The sequence below is a fragment of the Tupaia chinensis genome, unplaced genomic scaffold (genome assembly GCF_000334495.1).
Source record: "Tupaia chinensis unplaced genomic scaffold, TupChi_1.0 Scaffold143861_1, whole genome shotgun sequence".
Lineage (NCBI taxonomy): Eukaryota > Metazoa > Chordata > Mammalia > Scandentia > Tupaiidae > Tupaia > Tupaia belangeri.
Genome location: NW_006203712.1, coordinates 446,767 through 456,661, shown reverse-complemented (window position 1 = coordinate 456,661; position 9,895 = coordinate 446,767). Strand labels below are relative to the sequence as shown.

At 48.9% G+C, this 9,895-nt stretch overlaps 1 protein-coding gene across 1 annotated transcript in view; it reads left to right on the top strand.

Moving 5' to 3' along the window:
- The first annotated feature begins 2,770 nt into the window (after positions 1–2,770).
- The window catches only part of DMAC2 (distal membrane arm assembly component 2), an 8,991-nt gene continuing 1,866 nt past the window's right edge, over positions 2,771–9,895 (top strand). Inside the window, 6 exon segments of the mRNA XM_006172119.3 lie at positions 2,771–2,939; positions 5,256–5,452; positions 8,244–8,324; positions 9,077–9,213; positions 9,321–9,377; positions 9,380–9,470. Coding sequence (XP_006172181.1) covers positions 2,922–2,939; positions 5,256–5,452; positions 8,244–8,324; positions 9,077–9,213; positions 9,321–9,377; positions 9,380–9,470 — 581 coding nt within the window. The 5' untranslated portion in view covers positions 2,771–2,921.

Below are 9,895 nucleotides of genomic sequence, written 5' to 3'. Positions count from 1 at the left end.
GGGAAAAAGACGTGGGTGTGGCCCGTCCCCCTGGGGGGGGGGGGTGATTTCTCGCTTTCTGTCTCTCTGTCTCTCTCTCTCTGTCTTTCTGGCTAGTGCATGTGCCCTATAGCAAAAACCTCTCAAAAAAAAAAAGAAAAAGAAAGAAAGAAATGAAGTTGGGTAGAAAATAAGTTTATTATTTAAAAAAAAAAAGAAAAAGAGTCTTACTTTGTCACATCTGCCAAGTCCCTTTTACCATATAAAGTAACAAACACAGTCACAGGTTCCAGAGCTTTGCAGGACGTGATCTTTCAGGGAGAGAATGTTCTATTGTTTGAACACCCCCCTCTCCCCAATTCAGGTGTTGATATTTGGCTGTGAAGAGATTAAGTGGGTGAAACTGTAATTCAACTATGGTGTTGAAAAGTGGGTCCAGATGAGAAAAGATTAGGATTAAGGTCGTCAGGGTGGGGACCCCACGACTGGACTGATCCCAGTGGGGTGGGAATGAGCTCAGAACAGACAGGACACATGCGTGCTCACCTGCCCTCTGCCGTGGCGGGGCACAGAAGACTTTCACCAGCATGGCCCCTGGACCTTGGACCTCCCAACTGTGAGCTGAATGAAGTCCGTTCTGCACCTGCAGAAATGATCTTTACCAGATGCCTATCCATTTCTGAGATTTCCCTCTTTCCATCATAAACAAAACAAAACTCTGCTGGGTCTGCAGGGCCAGCCCCCTGCCCACCTCTGACTGAGTCTCCCATCCCTCGCTGCAATCTAGTTCCGATTTGGGGCTTTGCACCAGCTGTTAATTCTGCCTGGAATATTCCCCTCCTCCCATTTATTGTTCCTTTCTTATTGTTCACTTCCACTTAAATGTCACTTTTTCAGAGAGGACTTTGCAGAGGGCCCTATGCCCCACTCACTCCCTATTAGATTGCCTGCTTTATCTTCTTATCAAAAATCATCTTGGTTTCTTTCTTCCTTCCTTCCTTCCTTTCTTTCTTTCTTTCATTCTTTCCTCTTTCTTTCTTTCTCTTCTTTTTAAGGAGTTTTTGCCTTGAGGCACATGTACTCATGAAGAGACAGACAGTGAAAAGGAAAGTGAGAAATGACCCTCTTAGGTGGATGGCCACACAGCAATCCCTTTCCCTCCATCCTCCTCCTGGGATCTTGGGCCCGCATGCAAACACACCTGGCACCTGGCGTGAGTTTCAAGCCACCAGTCTGGGACTGGACCCGATAAGTCATGTGGGAGTCCAGCAACGCAACTGCTACACCACCTGTAACTACTACGCCATTCGTTTCTTAACCATCGACTGCCTTGGAGAGGGGCTGGGTCTGCCCTGCACAAGTGGCAGCTTCAGCAGCCAGAACAGTGTCACCACCACGTGCTTAGTAAATATTTGTGGAATGCAAGGATGAATCATTTTATCCACAAGACCTCACACTGAATCTTCATGCTGAGATCTAGCCCTGAACTCCCAACTTAGGTAGAACATTTTGTTACAGTCTAATTGGCAAGAAATAAGATGACATCCGGGACCAGCAGTTAGTGCAATGACTATGTCACTGGACTCCCATGTAGTCAACCGCGCTTCGAGTCCCGGACCCAGTGGCTTGAACTCACACCGGGTGCGTGTGCGTGCGTGCCCAAGATCCCAAGAGGAAAATGGAGGAGAAGGGATTGTGGCATGGCCATTCCCCCTGGGGGGTGATTTCTCGCTTTCTGTCTCTCTGTCTCTCTCTGTCTTTCTGGTGAGTGCACTCTCCCTATAGCAAAAACCTCTCCAAAAATAAAAAAAAGAAATAAGAGGACATCCAGACATAGCCAAATTTATCAGAATTTTATTAATAGGCCGGAGAATGCGGGAGGACCCATATCTCTCAAAAATCCCACAGCCCCTAATGTAGGGAGAAGGGAGCTTAAAAAGGCAAAAAACGCATTTGGGTTGACTGGCAAGAGCAGTAATCACTGAGGAAGAGGAGGTGACAGCGGAAGGAGTGGAGAGTCCTATGCCCAAGTGGTTACAGAAGCCAGATCAAGCAGGTTAATAATCTCTAGACCTTTGCTTAACACAATAGAATCTTACTGGTCTTCAGGGCTCAGGGCAAGGGGTTTAGCAATTATATCACTAAGGAACATCTTAAGGTAGGGAGTTTTGGGTTATTTAACAAAGACAGTAGGAATGTTAATCACTCTGTTTAGGCAAAAGGAGAAAGCAAGTTTCCAACACAGAGAGGAGTTCAAGATGGAGGTGCTCCTGCTTCACTGCTTCAATTCCACCATGTAAGTCTCAAGATCTCATCTCAAAGTCTCTTACCCTGAAGCCTAGTATCACCCAACTGACCTTTCTCTTGCCTGATCTAGATTGAGAAAAATACCAGTTTTTTTCTGCCACATGCATTCCCTGCTGTAAGGATGTTAACAGTGAGACCTGGAGGGAACAAGAAAGCCCAAGGAAAGACTAGTCAGAGGAAAGAGAGGTACCCTGATGGGAAGGACTGCCTAGGAATCCTCAGCAAAGACTAGGTAGTCCCATTTGTGGTTTTTTTTGGGGGGAGAGGTTTTTGTTACAGGGTACATGTGCTCTCTAGAAAGACAGACAGAAAGCGAGAAATCAACCCCAGGGGGGATGGCCACGCTGCAGTCCCTTCTCCTCCATTCTCCTCTCTGGATCTTGGGCATGCACGTACATGGGTCAGCATGAGTTTAACTGGGTCCGGGACTCCAACCGCGGTTCAATACATAGGAGTCCAGCGACATAGCCATTAACCATCTGCTGGTCCCTATAGCCCCTTTTAAGACCCATCAACATTTGAGCAAAACCTTGGGTCAGCAGCGTAAACAGTATGTACGCCTTTAAGAGGTGGGTCTGAACCAGGTGGGTGGGATAAGAAAAACCGGCCCCTTCCGCTTACGTAACCCTGGCAAGATGGCGGCGCCCAGGGCGGTAGGTGACCGGAGCTTCTAGAGCCCCGAAATTGAAGTCCGCGTTCCGTTTCAGGACCTCAGCCGGCAGCCAGGGCAGCACGGACTCGTGAAGAACCTGGGCGTCTTTCACTAAGCCTCCTACGGCGGCGGGGAAGATCCCTGCCGCTCTCTGGCGGCCGCAGAGATTTCAGGGTGAAAGGGGCGGTGACTTTAAGAGAAGCCAATGGAAAAGGGGAGTGTAGGTTTCGGAGGCGCGGCTAGCCAATCAGAGGGAGGGGCGCCGTTGCTTTCGTTCAGGGAGCCAATCGGCAGACGAAGTTGGGACCTCGAGGGGTTTGGCAGGAATTTGTCCGGGGTCCGCGATCAGGTCCTAGGGTAGATCAAAGGATGACTTTAAGGGAAGTTCTTGGGAAAGTTAGGATTTTTTTTTTTTTTTTTTAATATGAAAAAGCAAAAGTAAGATGAGCGTTGGGAGCAGGAGCAAGAGATGGGGAGACGTCAAAGGGAAAATTTGTGACATCCGTTAAGAGGATTACAATAGAAAGAATTGGGTAAAATCGGGACCAGCAGTTAGCGTAATGGCTATGTCGCTGGACTCCCACGTAGTTGATCGCGGTTCGCGTCCCGGACCCGGTGGCTTAAAACTCACGCCAGATGCGTGTGCGTGCGTGCCCAAGATCCCGAGAGGAGACCAGAGGAGAAGGGATTGCGGCGTGACCATCTCCCCTGAGGGGTGATTTCTCCCATTCTATCTCTTTCCAGGCGACAGCATGTACTCTATAGAAAAAAAAAAAAAAAAAGAAAGAAAGAAAGAAAAGGAAAAGGTACCTTAGGGGACCAGCGTAATGGTTACATCACCCAACTCCCACATAGTCAACCCCAGTTCAAGTCCCAGACCCAGATCCAGAGGCTTAAAACCCAGTGCTGGACATATGTGCATGTGTGCCTTAAATCCTGAGCGGAGAATGGAGGAGAAGGGATTGAAGCATAGCCATCATCCCTGGGGGCGGGCGTGGGGAGAGCGGGGAGTGATTTCTCAGCTTTCTGTCTCTGGTGAGCACAGGCACCCTGTAGCAAAAATCACAAAAAAAATTTTAATTTTTTTTTTTTTTTTTTTGCTATAGGGCACGTGCACTCACCAGACAGACAGAGACAGACAGAAAGCAAGAAATCGCCCCCCGGGGGGATGGCCACGCCGCAATCCCTTCTCCTCCATTCTCCTTTCGGGATCTTGGGCACGCATGCACACGCACCTGGCGTGAGTTTAAGTCAGCAGGTCCAGGACATGAACCGCGGTCGACTAGGTGGGAGTCCAGTAACATAGCCATTACGCTAACTGCTGGTCTGGCTAAAAAAAAATTTTAAAAAGGTACTTAGAAGAGAAATAGAATAGAGTCAAGCTGCTTCCCTGGGGACTGCCCCCTTCATTTTTCAGCCCTGTCTTAAAGGCACATGCATTTTTGATCCTTTTTGGTTTAGTAATGACTCAAGGGTACCCTCTCCATAGTAACTAAGGGTAGGTTGGAGAGAGTATATTTTGTGGGTGCAGATGAGGTGGTACAGCAGTAGTGTAGCTGGATCCATATGGGAAGAGTCTTGAGATTATATCCAGGGACCTCCCAGTGTATGCAGGTGATCTGGGCTAGCTGAAGGTAGGGGTGGATAATGGCTGAAGACTATTGGGAATGCCTCTTCCCTCCCCTATTATCTTAGAGGAAGTAAAGTTTGGGTTTTTTTGTTGTTGTTTTTTGGGTTTTTTAGAATTTTTTTTTTAATTTATTTATTCATCTACTTATTTTATTTGGACCAGAGAGAGATACAGAGAGAGAGAGAAGGTGAGAAAGCAAGCCACCAGGTACTGGACTTAAATCCTGGTCAGCCATGTAGGAATGTCCAGCACCTTAACCACCACGCCACCTGCTGGTCCTAGTAAAGTTTGTTTTTAAAAGATTCTATTTTGGGGCAAGACAAGAGTCATTTAGAGAGGGTCCAGGGATAGTTGGGTAAAATTAAGGGATGAATTTGTGGAGAATTTAAAAGTCAGATAATGGATGTTTTGAGGGGGCAGTTAGAGGGGGTATTGAGGGAAAATTTGGGTAAGAATTCAAGAGAGCCAAGAAAATTTGACTAAATCAAAGTGATAATTTAGGTTAATTAAGAGGAAGGACTTGTGGAAAACATGGAGAAATTTTGGGGATCCCAAAGACAGAACATGAAAGGTGTCAAACATGACAAGGGCTGGGGAGCAGTGGAGGTGAGGGCCGGAGCAAGAACTGGGGGCATCCATCGCAGGGGGCTCCATACTCAGCCTCCTTTTTCCTCTCCCCATCTCTAGTCCCTGCACTTGGTGGCCTCAGTGTGGAGTAGGAGTGGCAGAGGCATCCATGGCTTAAGTGGAACAGCGGTCCCAGAGGGCACTCAGAGGAAAAAGAGGACTCTACTCCAGTTCCTGACTAACTACTTCTATGACGTGGAGGCTCTGAGGTCTTACTTGCTCCGAAGGGAGATGTTGAAGGTGCAGCAAAAAAATCGGTGAGAACCTGTGGCCTGCAGGGCCCTGTGGCGCACCAGCAGGTGGCATGGTGGTTAAGGTGTTTGGATCCTGCATGGCTGACCGCACAGTTCAAGATCCAGACTCGGTGCCTTGAAAAATGCACCAGGTACATATGCATGCCCCAAATCTCGAGAGAGTAAGGAGAAGGGACTTTGGCATGGCCAGCCCCCCACCACCACCCTGCTAGGGGTACTTCTAACTCTCTTGCTCTCTCTTTCTCCAGCAAGTACATGTGCCTATAGAAAAAAACTAAAAGAAAATTAAAATAAAAAGACCCTGGGGAGACTCTGCTGCTTAGGCCTCACCAGTTAGAGCCTAGATCCTGCCCTTGCCACTCGCAGGCAGCAGGTTGCCAATGCCAGCTTTGCCAGCACTTGCATTTTCCTGTCTAGCCCAAGCCTTTCTCAAAGACTCCAGCTCAGAACTCACCAGCTCCAGTTAGAGGCTTAACTGACCTCTCAAACCTAACGTGGTGAAAACTAAACCCTTTTTCCCCAAAAAATATTGGATCATAGAGAAAGTCATGACACTTTTTGTTGTTGTTGTTGTTATAGGGCGCGTACGCTCGCCAGACAGACAGAGAGAGACAGAGAGACAGAAAGCGAGAAATCACCCCCCAGGGAGGATGGCCACACCGCAATCCCTTCTCCTCCATTCTCCTCCTGGGATCTTGGGCGCACATGTACATGCGCCCTGCGTGAGTTTAAGCCACCAGTCCGGGACACGAACCGCGTGGTCGACTATGTGGGAGTCCAGCGACATAGCCATTACGCTAACTGGTAGTCCCATGACACGTTTTTGTATAGAAAAACAGGTCATTACTTCTCCAACAACCTAGTATCTGTCTACCACCGAGCCTGCTCCATCCCAGGAAGTGTTACCACTGTCACCCAGTTGTTGAGGCCAAAGTTAAGGCATTATCCCTGATTCTTTTTGCTTCTCCATCTTCCACATTTGGTCCATCACTAAAATCCTAGAAGATCTTAAAGCAGACCTCCATCTTGAACTCCTCTCTATATTGGAAACTTGCTTTCTCCTTTTGCCTAGAGTAAACAGAGTGATTAACACTCCTACAGCCTTTGCTAAATAACCTGAAACTGGGAACCAGCAGTTAGAGTAATGGCAATGTCGCTGGACTCCCACGTAGTCAACCGCGGTTCGTGTCCTGGACCTGGTGGCTTAAAACTCACGCCGGGCACGTGTGCGTGCGTGCCCAAGATCCTGAGAGGAGAATGGAGGAGAAGGGATTGCGGCGTGACCATCCCCCCTGGGGGGTGATTTCTCGCTTTCTGTCTCTATGTCTCTCTCTTTCTGGCGAGCGCATGCGCCCTATAGCAATAAAAAAATTTAAAAAAAAAAAAAAAAACTCTCCAAAAAAAATTTAAAAATAATAAAAAAAACATAACCCGAAACTGCCTACCCTGAGATGTTCCTTAGTGATGTAATCATCAGGTGCCAGACCCCTTGTCCTGAACCATGAAGATCATTAAGATTCCATTGTGTTGGGACCAGCAGTTGGCATAATGGCTATGTCACTGGACTCCCATGTAGTTGACCGCAGTTCGAGTCCTGGACCCAGCGGCTTAAACTCACGCCGGGCACGTGTGCATGTATGTCCAAGATCCCGAGAGGAGAATGGAGGAGAAGGGATTGCTGTGTGGCCATCCTCCCTGGGGGGTGATTTCTCGCTTTCTGTCTCTCTGTCTCTGTCTTTCTGGCAAGTGCACATGTCCTATAGCAAAAACCTCTCCAAAAAAATAAAAGATTGCATTGTGTTTAGGTAGGGATGGAACACCCTTAGGGACAATTAACCTGCTTATTCTGCGTCTATCATTCATTTTTGCTTTTATACTATAAAACCTACCCCTCACCCTTTCAAGCCCACTGCTCTTTGCCCTTGTGATTGCCAGGTCAACCCAGAAAAGAGTGATTTTTGCCTTTATATGCACCCCTCATCTTACACTTGGGGCTGCAGGTTTTGAGAGACCTGAGTCCCCCCGTATGCCGCTGGCTTAATCAATAAACTCCAGTAAATTTGGCTATGTCTAGATGTCCTCTTATTTCACGCTGATTAGACTATAACAATCTCAGATTGGATCAGGGCTGTGCCAAGCTCCTTCACTTGATGGTGGGATTACTGCAGTTAACTAGTCTCCTCTCACCCCTTCTTCTCTATTCTAGTCCATAAAGCAGCCAGAGGCCTGTTAAGAAAGTAAAGTACATAACATAACATCACCACCCTGCCTAAAACCTGGCTCCCGCTGAGCTTTGGACCCCAGCTTGGACTTCGCTTGCCCCCACCAATCCAGCCACCTTAATCTGAGTGTCTGAGTCTGCATTCTTCCTTTGGCCCGGTGGGCTCTTGCCTTAACCTTCACATTCCTTCTGGGAGTGAGTCTGCTCAAATGTTACCTCTTCCAGGAAGCAATTCTTAATAGCCGTATTCATTTAGCCTCCACCTTCCTCATGCTTCCTCCACCTGACCCGTGCCACTTCCAGTCAGCCCCTCCCAGGATTTATTTTTATCATGGGATTGATACTATCTGCAATTGACTGGTATTTCCTGGTTTATCTGCCTCCCCATGTAATAGACTGATGAGGGCAGGACTGGCTCTGTGCCTTGGTCACCACAGTGCCACTGCATAAGCATTCAAATGTCAGCCTGACCAGTCTGTGTCTGGTCTGGACTCTGACCCTTTCAAGCAGTGTGGGGGCACGGTGGGGTGTGGTGCTCCCCAGACCTCACCCTCAGCTCTGTTTTCCTGGCAGATCCTTCACCGACATCAAGCAGCAGTACGGCCCAGACATCGCAGGTGCCTTTTTCGTCCTGAAGCAGGGAGGCGCAGTCAAGTATGACAGCAGAGCCTTTGGGACGGGTGGGGAGGAGGAGGAGGAGTGTCTCACATCCAGACTTGGCAGTCAGCACTGCCAGTCTCCTGGTCTCTGCCACCTGCTGGCTGTAGCTGTGTGGCTTGAGACTTGTTCCTGAGTTTCCGTTTTGTCATCTGGAAGATGGAATAGTTACTGTATCTGACCTACAAGGTTTACTGTAAAGACCAAATGGAATTTCACTTTTCCCCCCCGGGGTTCAGCATAGCACAGGAGCTCATGGGGGTTAGTTTTAGTTTTATTTGTTTCCTTCTTTTTCCTTCCTTTTCTTCTCTTCTCCCCCCCCCTTTTTTCTTTTTAGAAAAACACCATGCATGTAGATTTCACCTCTCCCTCATCCTGTACGATCAATCTTACATCTGGTTTGAGCGCTTTCTTCAGCAACTTCCTTAGAAACTGTGAACATGTTTGAAAATGCCTCTAACTTTGCCCACCTACAAGGAGTCTTTCACTGCAGCTCTTCCCTCATGAGTACTCACTCCGACGGTTAGTCTCCAGAATGTAAAATCAGCAAGATATTCCCTCTTTGATGGAGTGTCTGAGGATTCAGCGAGCCCCTACTTACAAAACCTTCGTCCATGGCTTGGTGGGCATACAGGAAGTACACCAGCCATGGTTCTAGTAAACAGGGCCTGGGAGAGCTCTCAGGAGGCCGAACGCCTGAAAGAGGGTTGGGGTGCCTGCCCTGCTTTCTGCCTTGCTCTCTTTTCCAGGTTTCAGGACAAGGAGTGGATCAGGCCAAATAGGAAGGGCCATTTCTCTCGTGAGTTCTTCAAGTTCCAGGAGGTGCCCGTAGAGGCCATAGATGCTAGCGGCTGTGCCATCAACTACCAGGGCCTGGACAACCTCTGTGAGTAGGCACAGTGGGGTGGGGAGGAGATAGGGACGCCCTCCACCTCCCCTGTGGCAATGGCCTCCAGAAAGGCCCTGAGTGCTGTCCCCCCTTTCCTGCTGCAGTGCCCTTAGGGCAGCTCCAGACCCTGTGGCTGCGGTGTTGCCCCCATGTGGACGACTGGTCTACCGGCTGGCCGGCTCGCTGCAGGAGCTCTCCCTGGCTGGTTGCCCCCGCGTCTCGGAAAGGGGCCTCGCCTGCCTCCACCACCTCCAGTGAGATCTTAGCTGGGACTGGGCACCCCATGAGGGCATCTCCCACCCAGCACAGGTGCAAGAGAGAAAGTGGGGAGGGGGTCCCATTGGGCAGCTTCCCAGGCCCCCGTCACAGACCTAGAGCTTTGTGGTGCATGAGGATACTTGGACACTCACATGAGTCTCTGGGAGAAAGGAACCACTCCTGATTTTTCTTCCTTGTCTTAATAAAAACTCCGTATTTAACTGTTGCAGAACAGTGGGAGCCAGGGGCACACATCGTAATTAGCTCAGTGGATTTCATGCACTTGGACAGCTGTGAACATTTATTTTTATCTTAGGAAGTTAGGGTTGAAATTGGGGCCAGTCCCCACCTGCTACCAACCCTGCCCCCCCCCCACACACACACACACACACGCTGTCCTTACGCTAACCTCTTGGCTTTC